This window comes from Eptesicus fuscus, chromosome 5, assembly GCF_027574615.1.
Source record: "Eptesicus fuscus isolate TK198812 chromosome 5, DD_ASM_mEF_20220401, whole genome shotgun sequence".
NCBI lineage: Eukaryota > Metazoa > Chordata > Mammalia > Chiroptera > Vespertilionidae > Eptesicus > Eptesicus fuscus.
Genome location: NC_072477.1, coordinates 23,101,007 through 23,121,711, shown reverse-complemented (window position 1 = coordinate 23,121,711; position 20,705 = coordinate 23,101,007). Strand labels below are relative to the sequence as shown.

The window sequence follows — 20,705 nt, the reverse complement described above, 5'->3', positions numbered from 1 at the left end:
CCACACACGGTGGGTATGCAAAGCCCACGGGAGGAACCAGGTCAATGTCTCCTCGGTCGATTAATGCCCACTCCCGTTTCTTAAACAGAGAGGGAGGAGATGTCAGCAACCAAGAGTCGGTCAAAGGATTAACTCTGACCTTCAGTAAGTTACTGAAACTAGGCCCACTTCCTCTTGCCTGAGGACAAAGCATTTCTTCTGTAGCCGCCCTTCAACCGCCACACCCTTTATCTATAGTCCACACCCTTTACGACTTTAGCCGATTATCTAAGTCAGCCCTCACCCCTCCTAGGTATCTCCTCTTCTAGAAACCACATATAAGGAACGCTGTAAAAATAAAGTTTTGAGGCTTGATCAGAATCCCTTTTGTCTTGCCTCCATTCTTTGCGTCCCTTGTCTGTCTCTCATTCTCTTAGGTGCGCCGCCTCGGTACCCCCGTTAGAAGACCCCGCAGGTCGGGGAAAGTGCATTGCCAGCATAAGAAGTTGAATAAATGGCATCCTACAGTTATTCCAACCTGGCATAAGTGCAGACCAGGCCCTGCAATCTGGTAGGCAGCAATCACCAGCATTCTCTCTGCACTTTTAGGAACTTGGGTGGACAGGCAGGTGTGGGGTTGGAAGAGTTAAACTACATGCCTTCAGTTAAAACCTGATATAAGAATCCATGCTCAGCCGAAACCGTTTTGGCTCAGTGGATAGAGCGTCAGCCTGAAAGGTCCCAGGTTCGATTCCGGTCAAGGGCATGTGGTTGCGGGCACATCCCCAATAGGGGGTGTGCAAGAGGCAGCTGATCGGTTTCTAACTCTCTATCTCTCTCCCTTCCTCTCTGTAAAAATCAATAAAATATATTAAAAAAAAAAAAAAAAAAGAATCCATGCTCAAAATGTGTGATATCTCAGAAGTTCCAAATTTAGTTCCACTCTCCCTTCACCTTCCCTGTTCCCTCCCCTCACCTCCTGGGTCTGGTACTGTTATTCTGCAGAAATTGTTGAAGTGGGCTGAATAGTATGTGTAAAAAGAGCAATATTTTGCTTTCTTCCTTCTGTTATTAAAGCAGTAGAAACTGCCACAGAAGAAAAGACTAAAAAGCAATGAACCTTAGCACAGTTCATGTCTGAAAGCTTTAAAAAGGTAATACAATCTCACCTCCACCCACAGATTCTCAAGTTCTGAGGTAGCACCCAGAGGGCAGTCAGCTTCTGACAGTGTTTTTTTTTTTTTTAACCTTTATTGTTGAAAGTATTACATATGCCCCCTTTTTACACCATTGATCCCTTCTATCCCACCCACACCCCTCCCCCCAGGCCTATTGTCTGTGTCCATCGGTTAGGCATATATATATATATATATATATATATATATATGCATACAAGTTCTTTAGTTGATCTCTTCCCGCCCATCCTAGATATTGGTAAAGGGCCCTCTGCATCAAGATGGGGGGTAGGGGAGCGAGGGAGTTATAACACATTAAAGAAACCACAGCACCAAGAGGCATCTGTGGGGTGTATGAAGGAAGCTTGTCTGGTAGGGAGAGTGCGATAGGGGACTTGTTTTAAATCCCTTCTCTGCTGCCTCTTATCAGACATTTTCCTTCATTTTTTCCCCCTCTGCTTTCTAATTCCCATTCCTAGCCATGTAATCACACAAATATACTGCTGTCTCCTGAGATTACTGTGGAAACTGCCTCAAAGGTGATCTGTTCTTACTCTTATCTTACAGGTTTCAAAACTGAGGCCCAGAGAAGAGACGTGACTCAGATCACAGTACTGGTTAGCCCCTGAAGCAATACTGACCCTTTAGACACCTAATCCAAAATCTCTTCATCTACTTCAGACTGTCTCTCATCATTCAGCTGAGCTAATAAACTCCTTTCAGACACCAGTAAAGCAGCAGCGTTTTGAAATTACCTTCAAAATAGCCTCCCACAACAGTCTTCAAAGGGAAGCAAGATTTTGCTCTTAAACCTTCCTTAGTTTCCTATGTTCCAAACTGTTTACATTGGTTACTTGGCAACCACCTCTTTAGAATTCATGAGTCTGATCACAGAACCTGGGGGTTCAATCAGGGGTATTTTCAGTTATTTACTAAACTTCCTTCTTTGTGAGCTGAGCTTTTGGAAATTGCATTGATTGGTGACAAAGTTGGTTTCTTCGTCATTCTTTGAAAAATAAATCTTTACACCCTGGCTGGTTTGGCTCAATGGGTAGAGTATTGAAAAGAAAAAAATAAATCTTTAGCCCTAGCCAGTTTGGCTCAGTGGAAAGAGCGACGGCCTGAGAACTGAGGGGTCCTGGGTTCAGTTCTGGACAGGGGCATGTAACACGTTTGCAGGCTGGTCCTGGCCCTGGTTGGGACCCGTGCGGAGGCAATCAATCCGTGTGTCTCTCACATCAGTGTTTCTGTGACTCTCCCTCTCCCTTCCATTCTCTCTAAAACTCAATGGAAAAATATCCTTAGGTGAGGATTGGAAGGAAGGGAGGGAGGGAGGGAGGGAGGGAGGGAGGGAGGGAGGGAGGGAGGGAAAGAAAGATAAACCTTTAGGTCTGTGCAGCTCAATATTTTTCCCCACAGGAGTTCTTAAGTCCTATAGAGTCTTGGCAAAGCAGGGAACACATGAACCCAGCTCTGGCATGCTTCAGTCTTTGGGGCCTTTTCCATTCCCCTTTCATCTCTGTCCCTACTTAATCTGCTTCCTTTACACACTTCAATTCCACCTCCCCTGCTCCCCAAATCCTGGCTAGATTATCAACAAACTCTACTCTTTTTATAAGGGGACTCTTCATGTCTTGTTTTGTTTTGTTTTTAATCCTCACCAGGGGATATTTTTCTCATTGATTTCTAGAGAGAGTGGAAGGGAGGGAGGAGAGGGAGATAGAGAGAGAGAGAGAGAGAGAGAGAGAGAGAGAGAGAGAGAGAGAGAGAGAGAAACATGGACTTGAGAGAGACACATTGATTGGTTGTCTCCTGCACACACCCTTACTGGGGCTGCAGAACCTGCAACAGAGGTGCATGACCTTGAATAGGAATTGAACCTGAGATCCTTGGCAGACCGATGCTCTAACCAGTGAGCAAACAGTCCAGGGCCATAACCTGTACTTTTTTTTTTTTAATATGTACAGATTGTGAATGGCTTCTTTAAAATATATATATTGATTTCAGAGAGGAAGGGAGAGGGAGAGAGAAAGATAGAAACATTAATGATGAGAGAGAATCACGTGTTGGCTGCCTCCTGCACGCCTCTGTACTTGGAATCGAGCCTGAAACTCAGGCATGTGCCTTTGACTAGGATCAAACACAGGACCCTTCAGGCTGATGCTCTAATTCACTGAGCCAAACCAGTTAGCACCATATCCTATATTTTTAATAGTAAAATTTCAGGCTTACAGGTTACTGTTTTTCAGAAGTCCTGACAGCAGGGAAGATTTCTGGGCATAAAGTTCTGTCTTTTTTTTTTTGCAAAAGTTTTTATTGTCAGTGATAGCTGTATACTTTATACAATAATCTATTTTATTAAGTTTATTGGGATAACATTGGTTAATAAGTTTCAAGTGTACAATTCTATAATACATCATCCATATATCGCATTGTGAGCTCACCACCCAAAGTCAAGTCTCTTTCCATGACCATATATTTGACTCCTTTCCCCTCTTCAACCTAGGTTCTGTCTTTCTTTTTTTTTTTTTTTTAATTAATTATTTATTTTTTTTACTATTTTTTTTATTGAGGTATTATATGTGTACATATCTTACCATTACCCCCCCCACCCCACACCCATACATGCCCTCACCCCCCAGAGTTTTGCGTCCATTGTTTATGCTTATATGCATGCATACAAGTCCTTCGTTTGATTTCATAACTCCCCCACCTCTCCCTAACTTTCCCCCCGTAATTTGAAAGTCTGTTTGATGCTTTACTGTCTCTGTATCTATCTTTTTGTTCATCACTTTATAATGTTCTTTACTATCCATAAATGAGTGAGATCATGTGGTATTTTTCTTTCATTGACTGGCTTATTTCACTTAGCATAATGTTCTCCAATTCCATCCAGGCTGCTGCAAATGATGAGAATTCCTTCTTTTTTATGGCAGCATAGTATTCCATTGTGTAGATGTACCACAGTTTTCTGATCCAGTCATCTGCTGATGGGCATCTAGGCTGTTTCCAAATCTTAGCTATTGTAAATTGTGCTGCTATGAACATAGTGGTGCATATATCCTTTCTGATTGGTGTTTCTAGTTTCTTCGGATATATTCCCAGGAGTGGGTACTGGGTCAAATGGGAGTTCCATTTTCAGTTTTTTGAGGAAACTCCATACTGTTCTCCACAGTGGCTGTACCAGTCTGCATTCCCACCAGCAGTGCACGAAGGTTCCTTTTTCTCCGCATCCTCGCCAACACTTGTCGTTTGTTGAGGTTCTGTCTTTCTAGGGACCATGCTATTCAGGCCATCTTGTACTGATCAACCTGACCACTGATTTTAGAACTTTGGCTCAGAACCTGGGACCCTTACAAAAGGGTTAAAGGGCATGTTCTTTGAAATGAAAAGACTAAAAGACTTTTTTTAAAAAATTAAATATTACAACTTTGGCTAAGGTTCATAAAATTACACAGAATTACCATATGATCCAGCAATTCCACTCTTGGTATATACCCAAAAGAATTAAAAGCAGAGCTCATAGATATTTGTATACCCATGTTCATAGCAGCATATTCACAACAGTCAAGAGGTATCCAACAATGGATGAGTGGAAAACAAAATGTGATATGTATATATACAAGAGAATATTACTCAGCCTTAAAAAGGAATGAAATTCTTGTTGGTTTTTTTGTGCTTTTTTAAAAAATATATATTTTATTGATTTTTTACAGAGAGGAAGAGAGAGGGATAGAGAGTTAGAAACATCAATGAGAGAGAAACATCGATCAGCTGCCTCTTGCACACCCCCTACTGGGTATGTGCCCGCAACCAAGGTACATGCCCTTGACCGGAATCGAACCTGGGACCCTTGAGTCTGCAGGCCGACGCTCTATCCACTGAGCCAAACCGGTTTCGGGAGGAATGAAATTCTTATATATGCTACACATATGGATGAACCTGGAAGTCGTGATAAGTGAAATAAAGCCAGACACAAAAGGACAAATACTGTATGACTCCACTTATATGAGGTATCTAAAATAGTTAAATTTGTAGACAGTGGAATTGCATGGGCTGGCAGGAGGGAGGGGGAAGGAATGGGGTATCCTCCAGGCCCCTTCCTACAAGGAGGGCTGGGGATGGGGGTAAAGGAAAACGGCTGCATCTCTGCATTTTATAATGAAAAGACTCCTGCTATGTAGAGAGGAGAGCTGATTTGTTTCTAGCAACACCTGGCGTGTCCCCTGCCCCAGCCCTGAAGCCTGACAGCACCTAGCAAAGGTGTGTCCGCACAGCCACGTTGGCCTGGCTCCTGGAACATTGGGAGCAAGTTTGAGCTGCATTGATTTAAAAAAAAAAAGTAAAGATTGAAAAGCACCTCTTTGTACTCAAATGGCACTATAAAATGCAGATTACAGCTTCTGATTTTGTCTTCTGTGTTGATTTTGAGGCAGAGCGCCAATAGGTTCATGGGAAAAGCAGAAAAAAACAAAGGGAAAGGGAGAGGATTCTGCCGTCCACAGCACTGAACGTTGTTTTTTGTTTTTTATTGTTATTTTCCCTTTTGTTCTTTAAGTCAGTATATGCCATTTAAACCACTTTATGGTGTTAGGTAATGAGGTAATGCTTCCTCTATTAAGAGCAAGCAGCAGTGCCAAAACCGGTTTGGCTTGGTGGATAGAGCATCAGCCTACGGACTGAAAGGTCCCAGGTTCGATTCTGGTCAAGGGCATGTACCTTGGTTGCGGGCACATCCCCAGTAGGGGGTGTGCAGGAGGCAGCTGATGGATGTTTCTCTCTCATCGATGTTTCTAACTCTCTATCCCTCTCCCTTCCTCTCTGTAAAAAATCAATAAAAAATAAAATCAATAAAAAATATCCTACATAATAAAAATGTAATAGGCAAATTAGCATCACTCCGCTACGCCCACGATTGAGCAGCGGGAGGCGCAGGGGGCGGGACTCAGGGTGGCCGCTTGGCTGGCGGTAGGAGCGGGGGTTGGGGACTCACCGACCCCCCGCTCCTCCCGCAGGCCTAAACGGCCAGCGCTGCGGAAGGACCCATGGGGCTTGCGGAAGACGCTGGTGGCGGAACTCGGGGTGGCCGATTGCGTGGCTGCCAGCACCAGTTTTCCGCCAGCACCAGTTTTCCTCTGGCCACCCGCCGATCGGAGCGCCTCCCGATCTGAGTTCCTCTCGGGGTAGCTGATTGCGCTGGCGGGAGGCGCTCTGATCGTCGGGTGGCCAGAGGAAAACTGGTGCTGGCGGAAAACTGGTGCCGGCAGCCAGGTGAAGGAAAAGTCTATTGCACGAAACTTCGTGCAACGGGCTTCTAGTATATATATAATAAAAAAAGAGCAAGGAGCAGTGCCTTTCATATGAGTCACATACATTTAATCCATTCAAATGGAGCATACTGAGTGGAGAGAATGGTATGTGTCATTATATAAAGAACTTGGCATTATGATGCTATCTAGCTGAAGATCTTACTTATTTTGCAATTTAGAGAATGTAGACAAATCAGGCATTGAAAATGAATGTGCATACTTAAGTGCATGACATTATTTTCATCCATAACGACCAAACAACCGGTCACCAAGAGGTGCATTGATCGGTCCCGCAGTGTGGCAGGTCTGGGGTCTCACTGCAAAATGGGTCTGGGTGAGGCTGCATGGCGAGGGCCAGGGCTGGGGGACCTGAGCCGCGCCCCCTGCCCCAGCGCCCGAACATGAGGCTGCATCTCCCACTTGGTGGGACTTGACAGGGGTGGGGCCGGCCGGGTCGTGGTGTTGCCCACTGGGGGTGGGGCCAGCTGGACACTTCTATTATAGAGAAAGGGCAAATAGCAATATTAAAATATTTCCTCTAATTAATTCTCTTTTAATGTGCACAAATTTCGTGCACCGGACCACTAGCTTAATTATAATAGCCATGGTTTTTTTTCTGATAGAAATACTAGAAACACTAAAATTCCCACTCCCAACTACTGTACATGCATTCAACTATTGGTCCACTGACAAAATGATAGCATTCATGAACCGGTATTGGTGGGGAAATATTAATAAGGCTGCAAAGATTGCCTACCTGACTTGTCCCGCTTATCCAAAATACAACCCAGGGAAGCCTGTTTGCACTGCTCCTGGACATTTTAAATTGCCTAATGGACCATTCAAGGTTTGACAAATGGATGTCACACAGCTTTCCTGCCACATTGGTAAAAATATATGTTAGGCCCCGGCCAGTGTGGCCAACTGATTAGAGTGTCAGCTCTCGCACCAAAGGGTCACAGGTTCGATTCCCAGTCAAGGGCATGTATCTGGGTTGCAGGTTCGATCCCCATCCTGGTTGTTTCTCTCTCTCTCTCCCTTCCACTTTTTCTACAAATCAATGAAAAAAATATCCTCAGTTGAGGATTAAAAACACACACACACACACACACACACACACACACACACACACACATATATATATATATATACTAGAGGCCTGGTGCACGAAATTCGTCCATGGGGGGATACCCTCAGCCCAGCCTGCACCCTCTCCAATCGGGGACACCTCGGGGGATGTCTGACCGTCCAGCAGTGGGACATCCCTCTCACAATCCGAGACTGCTGGCTCCTAACTGCTCACCTGCCAGGCTGCCTGATTGCCCCTAATGGCCTCTGCCTGCCAGCCTTATCGCCCCTAACTTCCCCTCCTGCCAACCTAATCACTCCTAACCACCTCTGTCTGCCGGCCTGATAGCCCATAACTGCCCCCTCTGCCGGCCTGGTCACCCCTCACTGCCCCCACCCCCCGCCTGCCTGGTTGTCCCCAACTGCTCCCCCTGCCGGCCTGGTCACCCCTCACTGCCCCACCTGCTGGCCTGGTAGCCCCACGCAGCCTGCTATTAGGTTGTTGTGTGAGGGCATTGTGACCAATTTGCATATTACCCTTTTATTGGTATAGATATTTTTTCCCTTAGTCATGGTGTATCTGTTTTCTCACTGGACTGAAGCTTTTCCCTACTGCCTCTTCTGTGGCTGACATCTTTTGGAAAAGATTATTCCTACCTGGGGAACCCTTCTTGAACTCCATAGTGATCGGGGAACCCATTTTAGCCATCAGGTGCTTTGACAAGTCTATGCCTCTACTTCAGGTTTAGTTGAATGCATTAATGGCATTATTAAGACTCAACTGGCAAAATTTGGAGAGACCCTCCAAGTACCTTGGCCAAAAGCATTGCCCTTGGTCCTTCTAAATCTCAGATTCATACTCTTTGGAACTCATAAACTGCCACCCTTTGAGATAGTCACAGGACACCCAATGCACCTGGTCCCTGCCTGTTTTGATCCACAGCTGATAAGAAGAAATGTACTTCAATATTGTAAAAGCCTAGCCAAAACCGGTTTGGCTCAGTGGATAGAGCACCGGCCTGCGGACTGAAGGGTCCCAGGTTCGATTCCGGTCAAGGGCATGTACCTTGGTTGTGGGCACATCCCCTGTGGGGGGTGTGCAGGAGGCGGCTGATCGATGTTTCTAATTCTCTATCCCTCTCCCTTCCTCTCAGTAAAAAAAATCAATAAAATATATATTTAAAAATATATATATATATTGTAAAAGCCTAATTGCCTCTATCAAAATTAACCATGTTCGGTGCACTCTCCCTCCTGGGAGCACAACCTTGTCTTTCCCTTCCACCTCTTCTTCCCCCACAGGCATGCATCTCCTAAACTCTAGGGGGCCCCGGAAATTTCAACCAGGGAAGCAATGGCAGCAGCTCATACTGAGCTAACCCCTTTGAACCTCTCCCAAAGACACCCTTTTCTCTGTCATTTCAGTGAGCCAAAGCAGCCCACCAGAGGCTCCCATGCCCGCCTAGCCTCTTTCCTGTTACTTCCTCTACCCTACACACTTCCTTTTTTTCAGTGTCCCCAGCTTTAATAAACGTACTCTCAAAAAAAAAAAAAAAAAAAAAAAAAAGCCCTGGCCGGTGTGGCTCAGTTGGTTGAGTGTTGTGCCATACACTGCTCAATTTCCAGTCAGGGCACATGCCCAGTTAGTGGGTTGGGGATCTGCTGTCAGGGTGCATGCAGGAGGCAACAGACAGATGTTTCTCTCTCTCCCTCTTCTCTCAAATCAATGAAAATATATATAAACTATAATAATAATAATAATAATAATAATAATAATAAATAAATAACCAGAGAGTAGGCGCGAGGTCTGAACGTTGGCGGAGGCTGTTGTGGCTGTTCCCTGAGGCGGCTGGAGCCCGACCCGGTCCAGCTGGCTAGGCCTCCTCAGCGGCCAGGAGGTGCACAGGCCCCGCGGTTGCGGCTGGAGGGCTGGACCGGGCAGCTGGCAGCAGAGGAGGCGCGTGGAAGGGGCGGAAAGTGCAGGTGGGGAGCCAGAGGGTGTTTGCGGAAGGGGGAGGGGCAGTTGGGGAGCTGGGAGGTGATGAGTCAGAGACTGAGACAGGAACAGCTTTTGGGGACTCAAAGGCGAGAGGGAGAGGAGTCTGAAGAAGGGTGAAAACTGGAGTTTGGGGAGGGCGGAAGGCAGGAAGACAGGGACCGCAGGTTTCCAGGTCCGGGGCGAGGACTATGCTCGGATGAGTGTGATCCCGCAGACTCCTCAGGACCTCAGAGCCCTGTGAGGCAGCAGGAGGAGAGGTTCAAGTGGTGGGCAAAGGGAGGCAAGAAGAGCACCTAAAATAATGTCAGCATTAAAAATGAAAGACAAAGGAAAAAAAGAAAAGACTGAAGTCTTGGGAAGTTCCCATCCTGAGGAGCTGCCAGCTTGCAGGCCATCTGAAGGAACCAGGACCTTCGGGGGGGAAATAGAAGACGGGAAAGGGAGCTGGCCTAATATTTATTGAGCATCCACTGGCTGCCGGATATTGTATTAATATGTGTTATATGTATCATCACCCTAATGGGAATGAGGAAACCGAGGTTGATACTACCCCAGGTGTGCCCAACTGGGAAGGCTTGGAAATCACACCCAGGGTTGTCACATAGATGAGGTTCTGTGCTAGTCATTGCAAAGGAACAAAAGTATGAGATACTCTTTAATGTTTATTGAGCATTTTATGCTGGGCATTGTGCTACGTATTTCAGATATGTTATCTTGTTTGGTGCAACTCTATGTGGGAGGAAGAATAATGATACAGACACTAAAGGCAGGCTTCTTGCTCTAACGTGGCTTACAGTTTAAGGGGAAGAAAAGAGGTGCACTTTCCTGGAGTATTACATGCCTTACTATTTTTTAAAAAAAATATATTTTATTGATTTTTCACAGAGAGGAAGGGAGAGGGATAGAGAGCTAGAAACATCGATGAGAGAGAAACATCAATCAGCTGCCTCCTGCACGCCCCCGACCGGGGATGTGCCCGCAACCAAGGTACGTGCCCTCGACCGGAATCGAACCTGGGACCTTCAGTCCGCAGACCGACGCTCTATCCACTGAGCCAAACCGGTTTCGGCACCTTACTATTTTTTAAAGTATATTTTTTTATTTCAAAAAGGAAGGGAGAAGGATAAAGAGATAGAAACATCAGTGATGAGAGAGAATCATTGATCAGCTGCCTCCTGTACACCCCCTACTGTGGTTTAGCCCAAAACCTGGGCATGTGCCCTTGACTAGAACTGAAACCAGGACCCTTCAATCCACAGGCCGAGGTTCTATCCATTGCGCCAAACCGGCTAGGGCTACATGTCTTATTAATGGCAGGTGCTCACAAAAATGCAGTGATATAGATACTGCCATTATCTCTGTTTTAAAGATGGAAAAAAATGAGGCTTAGGTTAAGAAATTGACTCAAGTAAGTAAGGGTTCAAGCCCAATTCTTACTGCTACAGAGGCCAGTGCTCTTACCCTTTACAAGGCAGCATAATAGGACCAGGTGAGTGGTTTCAAGGGAAATGTGACTTTGGAGGCAAGAGAGATTATTATGATTTGGGATTAACAAGTGGTTTACAGTTTAAGGTAGAAAGGGATTTGAGATTAGCCAGGTATGTTGAATTGGGATAGTCTGGACAATAGTCTCAAGACCAGGTGGTTAACCTAATCTAAACCATGAGTGACAATCTTTTTTTTTTTTTTAAATATATATATTTCTTTATTGATTTCAGAGAGGAAGGGAGAAGGAGAGAGAGATAGAAACATCAACGATGAGAGAGAATCATCAACTGGCCGCCTCCTGCACGCCCCCCACTGGGGATCGAGCCTGCAACCCAGGCATGTGCCCCTGGCCGGAATCGAACCCAGGACCCCTCAGTCTGCAGGCTGACGCTCTATCCACTGAGCCAAGCCGGCCAGGGCATGAGTGACAATCTTTCCAGTGGGTGGCTACAGCTTGCTTGACTAAAACCCATTAAGCACTGTTAAAAAAAAACACACACACAATTTAAACCATGTTCTGATAGAGCAATCTTCACAGTGCTCTCCAGGGAGACAGAGACCTTAAGCAACACACTTTGCCCCTCCCAAGTCCATGAAAGAGCATTTCTCTCCTTTGTGTCTCTGGACTTGCAGTGGTTTACCTTTAGACTGCATGTCTCAAATTACAAGTTTCTGTTGTTCCCCGATTAAAGCTATTTTGCTGGAGAAATATCTGGCTCTCTATTTTGTCAAATGTGAAATAAAATGAAGTCACTTGTGTTAAGGAGCTTTAAAATGGAGCCGAGAGGCCATTAAAGAAATGAGTCTTATGCACATCCTTACTGGACAGAACATGAACTTTTGAAATAGGCAAAACTATAAATATTCTAGGACGCTGTAAGAACACCTGCAACTCCTCACAGAGATGGACTTTTTACTTCAAGATAGCTTTAGCAATTAATTTTGTTTAGCCAAGGTTAGTTTTCTGTCACCAGCACCAATTTAAATTCTTTATGAATGACTTATGCAAACTCCATTTTTGCCTTTAAAAATCCCCTGACTTCTCTGGCAGACACTTTGGGTTGCTATCTGAATCAGTGTGCCCAGATTTTCAGCTCCTTTAAACCCCAAATAAATGCTTTTCTGTATTTTTGCCTCCTGACAATTTAGGTTACTAATTTGCTTGAGGTCAATAGGGGGCTTAAAGTATATGCAGTTTGCTGATTTCTCTACTAAAAAGAATATCCTATATATTAAAGAGGTAATATGCAAATTGACCATCACACCCTCACAAGATGGCTGCCTACAACCAGGCTGGCAGGGGGGTTAGTGAGGGACAACCAAACGACTGAACAGCAGGCTGTGTGGGGCGACCAGGCCAGTGTGTGTGGGGGGGAAGTTGGGGGCGACCAGGCCAGCAGGGGGGCAGTCAGGGGTGACCAGGCTGGCAGGGGGGCCAGTTGGGGGCGATTAGGCTGACAGGGGGGCAGTGAGGAGTGACTAGGTCATTGGGGGGGCAGTTGGGGGTGACCAGGCTGGCGGGGGGGAGGGGGGCGGCAGTTAGGAGCGACCAGGCCGACAGATGTGGCAGTGAGGGGCGACCAGGCAGGCAGGCAGGTGAGCAATTAGGAGCCAGCGGTCCAGGATTGTGAGAGGGGTCCCAGATTGGAGAGGGTGCAGGCTTGGCTGAGGGGACCATCCCCACCCCCGTGCACAAATTTCATGCACCGGGACTCTAGTGAAATTATAAATGTAAAATCAAGTACAAGGTCTTGGAAGAGGCCTGAACTGAAGTTTGATGAAAAAATCTACCACAGAGTAAAATCTATAATTCATGAAAAAGTAGGAAATGTTTTTCACCTCACATCCAGGATGAGGAGGAGATACCATTTGCCTAGAAATAACATGAGAATCCAGGATATAACAATAATTATTACCTCACTTGGCTGTTTTTACTCACACAGTAATATGCCAGGCCCCTTAGATGTGGCATGGTGTGGAAGGTAATCAGATGCACAAATACTACAAGCAAAATACCCTGCTGCACATTTTAAAAGACCTGTGATTATTATCAACGAAGTGCTAAAACTCAGTTCCAGCCCTGCACTATTTAGCCATTAAGAGTGGGGACTGGAGACGGCTTTGTTGCCAGGCTCCTTCAGTGGCAACCCTGGTACCATCCACTGCCCAGGCCCAAGGGCTTTTGAGAGGCAGAACTAGGAAATTCTTTTCCCAAAAAGGTGGAGGTTTTTCAGCCAGGAGGCTTTGAGCATGTTCATGTGTGTCTGATCTCTCTTGCTTTCAAACATAGGCTACTGCCTAGCCGTTTTGGCTCAGTGGATAGACCGTTGACCTGCGGACTGAAGGGTTCCAGGTTCGATTCCTAAGACATGTACCTTGGTTGCAGGCTCTATCCCTGGCCCTGGTCAGGCTTATGAGGGAGGCAACCAATTGATGTGTCTCTGTCTCTCCCCCTCGCTTCCACTCTCTCTAAAAAGCAATGGGAACATTTTCCCGGATGAGGATTAACAACAACAACAAAAAAAACCTGGGCTGCTGATTGGCAGGGCCAGGTTCCATTTAGTAGGCTGCCCTGGCCTATTGGGCTCTTAGCCTGCAGATGGGCAGCCTGCCATTAGGGGCTGTCAAACACCAGTTCTAACTTTCTCCAGATCCCCATTCAGTTGATCCGCGGTCTGAAATTAAGTCGCAAAACGATGGACTCTTCTCTTGCTGTCCTGCGAGTGTCTGGACTCTGCCGATGGGGCCTGAGGAGTTGGGCACTGCCCAGAACTCCAAAGTTGAGTGCTAAAGGACCAGTCTCCTGGGCTCCTGCCAGGATGGCGGCAACGCTGACCTTGGAGCCGGCGGGCCGCAGCCGCTGGGACGAGCCTTTGCGCATCATTGTGAGCGACCTGGCCAGGGGGCAGCCGGTCACGCTGCGAACATCCCTGCGCGACGAGAAGGGCGCGCTCTTCCGCGCCCACGCGTACTACAGCGCCGATGACAGCGGAGAGCTGGACCTGACGCGCGCGCCCGCGCTGGGCGGCAGCTTCACCGGGCTCGAGCCCATGGGGCTCTTCTGGGCCATGGAGCCCGAGAAGCCCTTCCTGCGGCTGGTGAAGCGGGACGTGCAGACGCCTTTCGCCGTGGAGCTGGAGGTGCTCGATGGCCACGAGCCTGAGGGCGGACGGCTGCTTGGCCGGACGGTGCACGAGCGCGATTTCCTTGCGCCCGGGGTGCGGCGGGAGCCGGTGCGCGCGGGCCGGGTGCGCGCCACGCTCTTCCTGCCACCGGGTGAGTGACACCACTTCAATTTTTCTTCTTCTTTTTTTTTTTTTTAACCTCCTCCACTTCTACTGAGAGGATGGAGGTAGCTCCCAATGTTCAGGAGGTCCGTGGGGCGTTAAAATGTCAAGGAGACGGGAATGGAATGTAAGGCTGGCTGGGAGGTGGCTCTGCCAGTTGCAAAACTGAGAGGTCAATTATAAGATATCCTGCCTCTCCGAGTGGCCCAGCTGGTGGAGTGGCTCAGTTGGTTGAGCGCAGGCCTGTGAACCGAAGGGTTGCCAGTAGGATTCCTGGCCAGGGCATATACTTGGGTTGCAAGTTCCATCCCCCAACTGGAGGGACCAATGATGTTTCTCTCTCTCTCTCCCCCACCCCCCACCTTAAAAAAAAAAAAAATCAATGGTAAAAATATCCTCCAGTGAGGATTAACATTAAAGAAAAGGAAAAGACAGTTGTAATTTTTAAAGTTATTTTTTATTGTTGATACTATTACAGATATCTCCCATTTCCCTCCCTTTATCACCCTCTCCCAACCCCTATCCACCCCCCAGGTCTTCACTACCCTATTGCCCCTGTCCATGGGCTATGCATATCCTATCCTATCCTATATGATAAAACCCTAATATGCAAATTGACCAAACAGCAGAACAACCAGATGCTGTGATGCACACTGACCACCAGGGGCAGATGCTCAATGCAAGAGCTGCCCCCTGGTGGACAGTGTGCTCCCACAGGGGGAGCACTGCTCAGCCAGAAGCCTGGCTCACAGCTGGTGAGCCCAGTGGCAGTGGCGGGAGCCTCTCTCACCTCTGCTGCGGCACTAAGGACCCCTTGGAGGATGTCCGCCTGCTGGATTAGGTCTGCTCCCTACAAATGTCAGGCACCAGGCCTCTAGTCCTATATAATAAAAGCCTAATATGCTAAGTGTTCCACCGTTGTACCAGTCGCTATGATGCGCACTAACCACCAGAGGGAAGACACTCCCACCCATAGGTTAGTTTGCTGCTGGGGTCCAACCCATGGGGACTGGACGAGCTGGGCTGAACACGCCCTGGAGCCCTCCCGTGGTCCCTCCCCAGCCCGATGGTGCACTGGTGGGGTCCCTTGGCCTGGCCTGCACCCTCTCACAATCCAGGACCCCTTGGGGGATGTCGGAGAGCTGGTTTTGGCCTGATCCCCACAGGCCAGGCTGAGGGACCCCACTGGTGCATGAATCCATGCACTGGCCTCTAGTAAGTATGTAAGTTCTTAGTTTATCTCTTCTCATCCCAATCCCACATTGAGGTATGTCAATCTGTTCCATGCCTCCATGCTTTGGGTCTTATTTTATTGGTCAATTCATTTTATTCATTAGATTCCACAAATAAGTGAGATCATGTGATACTTGTCTTTCTCAGATTGCCTTATTTCACTAGGCATAATATTTTCCAGACAGTTGTAATTTTTAAAAAAACCATTTATAGGAAGTTTCAAGTTTTTAATTTCTTAAAGGTTTCTCAATTTTACAACTTTGCTTATAATTCCCATTATATATATATATATGTTTTTATTGATTTTTAGAGAGAGGGAGAGGGAGAAATAGAAACATCAATGGGAGAGAAACATCATCGATTGGCTGCCTCCTGCACAGCCTCAACTGGGGAGTCCGAAACCTAGCCATATGCCCTGACAGGAAATTGAACTGATGACCTCTTGGTTCCTGGGTACACTGAGCCATACAGGCCATGCTCCCACAGTATATATGTTAAGGTTTAAGAAAATTAGCATGAAGGAGGAAGGCCTCTTGCTATTAACTGGAAATCTTTTGAAGTTATTGAATAATTTTTCCATTACATAAAAAGCAATTGGCCAATGAAAAAAATAAAAAGATGCTTATCCTGCCCTTACCAAGTGGCTCAGTTGGTTGGAGTGTCATCTGGTATACCTAATGGTTGCGGGTTCTATTCTCAATCAGGGCATATCCCTAGGTTGAGGGTTTGATCCCAGTCGGGGAGAGAATGGGAGGCAAACAACCAATATTTCTTTCTCACATCACTTCTTGTTTTCTCTCTTTCTCTCTTTCTTCCTCTCTAAAATCAAACATGTCCTTGGTGAGGATTTTTTTTAAAACAGGTACTTATACTATTAGGAATCAGGGAAATGCAAAATAAAACTACACATTTCAAACTCTCAAAATTTAGAAGTCTAATATTACCAATTGTTAACAAGTATATAGAGGAAAAGGAGTTCACACTGCTAAAAGGAATATATTCATCTACTCCTGGAAAATATTTTTGTTGTTAATCCTCACCTGAGGATATTTTTTCCATTGATTTTTAAAAATATATTTTATTGATTTTTTTTACAGAAAGGAAGGGAGAGGGATAGAGAGTTAGAAATATCAATCAGCTGCCTCCTATACACCCCCGACTGGGGATGTGCCCAAAACCAAGGTACATGCCCTTGAACGGAATCAAACCTTAGACCCTTCAGTCCATAGGCCGATGCTCTATCTATCCACTGAGCCAAACCGGTTAGGGCTGATTTTTTTTTTTTTTAAGCAAGTGGAAGGGAGGGACGGATCAGGAGGGAGAGAGAGAGAAACATCCATGTGAGCAAGACACATCAATTGGCTGCTTTCTGCACATGCCCCAACCGGGGCCAGGGATAGAACCTGCAATGCAGGTACGTGCCCTTGACTGGCATTCAAATCTGAGACCCTTCAGTCCACAAGCCAACACTAACCACTGAACAACACTGACCAGGGCTGAAAATAATTTAAAAACTTAAAAAATATATATTTTTATTGCTTTCAGAGAGGAAGGGAGAGATAGAAACATCAATGGTAAGAGAAAATCATTGATCAGTTGCCTCCTGCATGCGCCACACAGGGGATTGAGCCCGAAACACAGGCATATACCCTGACCAGGAATCGAACCATGACCTCCTGGTTCATAGGTCAACGCTCAACCACTGAGCCATGCTGGCTGGGCAAGAAAACAATTTTTTACTTAGAAAGTTGACTATATCATTCTACTCCTGGTTCATGTGCACCAAGAGGTATTGTTTGTAAGAGCAAAAACAACTGCAAACATTCCAAATGTCCAACAACAATAAAAATGATAAATTGAGGTATGTTTACAGCAGCAAAGTGATTGAACTACAGCCACAAGAGTCAACATGAATGAACTTCAAAAACTGTTGAATGAAACAATCAAATTCCAGAATACATTCAATTTCATTCCATGTAGATAAAATTCAGAAAATAGGCACAATAAACAAAATACTGTTTAACACACACACACACACACACACACACACACACACACACATACACACACACATAAGTGGTAATATGGTAAAGAAAACCAAAAGAATAAAAGCCAGGACAGTTGGGGTGGGGGGGCAGAGGGGTGGGCAAGGGGAGTAAAAAAATAATAAAAATAAATAAAAGCGAGGACAGTGGAAAGGAAGGTAAGGAGCAAGATATTCAGGGGCCTTTGACAATTATTACTGAGTTTTTTTAAATGGTAGATATAAAGTGTTTGCTTTATTATTCTTCTTTAAACTTTGCACGTTAAATACAAACTTTTCCTGTAAATGGTCAAAGTACCCAGTAAATGGAATCATACAGGGTATGTAGCCTTTTGTCTAGCATAATGCATTTGTGATTCATTTGTGTTGCTCGATGTATCTTGTTTTTTAGTAGTACTCCATTATATGGTTGTTTATTCACTCACCACTTGAAGGACATTTGGGTTTCAAATCTTTGAAGATTATGAATAACGTCACTACAAACACTTGCATACAAGTTTTTGTGTGGACACAAATCTTCATTTCTCCTTGATAAATATACCTAGGAGTGAGATTGTTAGATCATATGGTAAGTTTATGTTTAACTTTATACAAAACTGCCCAACTGTTTTCCAAAGTGGCTATACAATTTTGCATTTTTACCAGCAATGCATGAAGGTTCCAGTTGCCCTGCACTCTCACTAGCATCTGGCATTGTCAATTTTGGGGGGAGAGGGCAATGATTTTGCTGTTTTCATTGTCTGCGAATTATTTTTAACCACAAAGTGATTCATAATCTTTGTAAAAATCTGTGGGGCTTTAGTCTATGCCATTGTCTGGATCTCTAAAGACCAGGGGTCTTTCAGCATTTCTGATTATGAAGAAAACTTTGACATTACCAAGTAGGCAACAATTGGCTTTTGACATCACTGTAGAGCAAGCATGTCAAACTCATAGCCCACGGACCACATGTGGCCCACAATGAATATTTATGTGGCACAGCTAATATAACGGTATGTAAGAAACATTTTAATACAAATTGCATAACTTTTTACAATATCCTGTTATACATAATTATTAATAACGAACTACAATGTTCACTAATGACTGATTACTATCATCGTTTTGCAATCATTTCCCTTACTTGCTTTATGCGCAGGTACACCATTTTTCTCCACTAATACCAGCAGTGAATATTTTAGCAGCTGATTGCCATGTCATTAGTCTTATACTGACTTGTGTGGTGTGCACAACAGGAAATATTTCGCTTTTGCAGAACAAGAAAAATAGGTTTATTTGTATTACACTTACTAATTTGTGCAGTTATTCAGTGTCTGGTAAGTTAATGTTCAAGAAAAATATTAATTTTTATTAAAATGTTTTGTTATTTTGTTAACGATTACTCATTTATTTCAGCCCTTTGTATTTAGCATTGTCTCTATTAAAATAAACCTACATTTCTATGAAAATTGAAGCTTTTGGTTTTTTGTGGCCCACATAAACTTAAACCTTGTTTATTTGGCCCATGTTAGCCTTTGAGTTTGACATGCTTGTTGTACAGTTTCATTTATAGCCTGGCTGGTGTGGCTCGGTTGAGCGTCCTTCCACGCACCAGATCACAGGTCATGGCACATGCCCAGGTTGTGGGCTTGTAGGGGGTGTGCAAGTGGCGGCCAATAGATATTTCTATCTCTCCCCCTCTCCCTTCTTGTCTCTCTAAAATTAATTTTTTAAAAAAAGTGTTTCCAAAAAAAAAAATAAAAAAATAAAAAAAGTGTTTCAGGAATAGTTTAGTTTTGTGTTTTGTTTCTTTCAAAGAACCCGGACCCTTTCCTGGGATTGTGGACATTTTTGGAGTTGGAGGTGGCCTTCCAGAATATCGAGCTAGTCTACTGGCTGGGAAAGGTTTTGCTGTGATGGCTCTGGCTTATTATAGCTATGAAGACCTCCCCAAGAGCATAGAAAACCTCCACCTGGAGTACTTTGAAGAAGCTGTGAACTACCTGCTTAATCACCCTCAGGTTGGAATTTCTCTAAGTTTTGTGGTCTACATATCAGGTCTCCTCTTCATAAATGCCCTTGGTCTTCAAGAACTTGACTAATTCATGACAGCCACTCCTTACCCCCAACATACCACCTTTTATAGTCACTTCCCATATAGTTTCTATGCAATCACATTTTACTGTGACATAGTTCCTACTAATAAAGAAGTTCTTAGTTGGCATTATGGAATTTTTAATTCTAGTGGTTTATAGCATTTCATAATAATAATAATTTGAGAACCCTAGGTTTGACACAGGAAGTAGAGGGAAGGGGGAAAGGAATCACTGCCTCCAGATGGCCCCAGTTTAATGTATCAGAGGAACAGAAGATTAATTTGCAATTCAGTTAGAGCTCATAGTAAATGGAAGTATAGGAGCTCTTAGAAAAAGTGACAGAGTATAGTGGAATCAGAATAAGATGTGGATAGAGAAAAGTTAAATTTGAGTTTTGATTTCACCAAATACTAGCTTTGGGATTAGTTTATGTTTCCTCCTTTGAAAAATTGGGATAATAAAATCATTTAATTCCTAGCACTTTCATGATGAATAAATGTTTGAAACCAGTCAAGAGTGCTGTTGTAGAAGCCATGAGAAGAAGAAAAAAAAGACTGCTGTTGAGAGGTCAATAAAATAGCTATTTATAATACAAGATTTTGGTAACTATGACATGATCAGTCCTTGTAGAATAGTGCAAATCCAAATTACCCTGGAGGAGACTAAATAGAGATTAGAAGACAAGAAAGAGAACAACTACAAACAACTTTTTCCACAGTTTTGCTGTGAAAGAGAGAAAACTATGGCAGAGTAGCTTTGGGGGTCAAGGAATTGGTATTAAAATGTAAGAGTTACTACAGCATGAAGTACGCTGATGGGAATGAGCCAGGAGAGAAGAAAATTATGAAGGAGGAGAAAGAGAGAAGTAGTTGTAGGAGCAAAGGCTATGAGAATGAGAGTGGATGGGATCCCAAACCAAGCAGAGGGATGGCCTTTGATAAAACAGAGATACTTTTGGAACCAGGAAGGAAGGCAGAGAGTTTCAATTCATTCGGAACTATGAATATTTGGCAGGGGGGAAATGAGGAAGCGTTCCCACTGGAAGCTT

The 20,705-nt window shown here is 44.8% G+C and overlaps 2 protein-coding genes across 2 annotated transcripts in view; one reads left to right on the top strand and one right to left on the bottom strand.

The window, feature by feature from the left end:
* HEATR4 (HEAT repeat containing 4) overlaps nt 1-1,922 on the bottom strand; it is a 56,347-nt gene extending 54,425 nt beyond the window's left edge. Inside the window, exon 1 of the mRNA XM_054715930.1 lies at nt 1,910-1,922. The gene's annotated coding sequence lies outside the window, so the exon portion shown is untranslated. The remainder of the gene's footprint in view (nt 1-1,909) is intronic.
* LOC103283892 (acyl-coenzyme A thioesterase 1-like) overlaps nt 1-20,705 on the top strand; it is a 58,451-nt gene that overhangs the window by 36,007 nt on the left and 1,739 nt on the right. Inside the window, 2 exon segments of the mRNA XM_054715931.1 lie at nt 13,654-14,294; nt 19,380-19,582. Coding sequence (XP_054571906.1) covers nt 13,654-14,294; nt 19,380-19,582 — 844 coding nt within the window.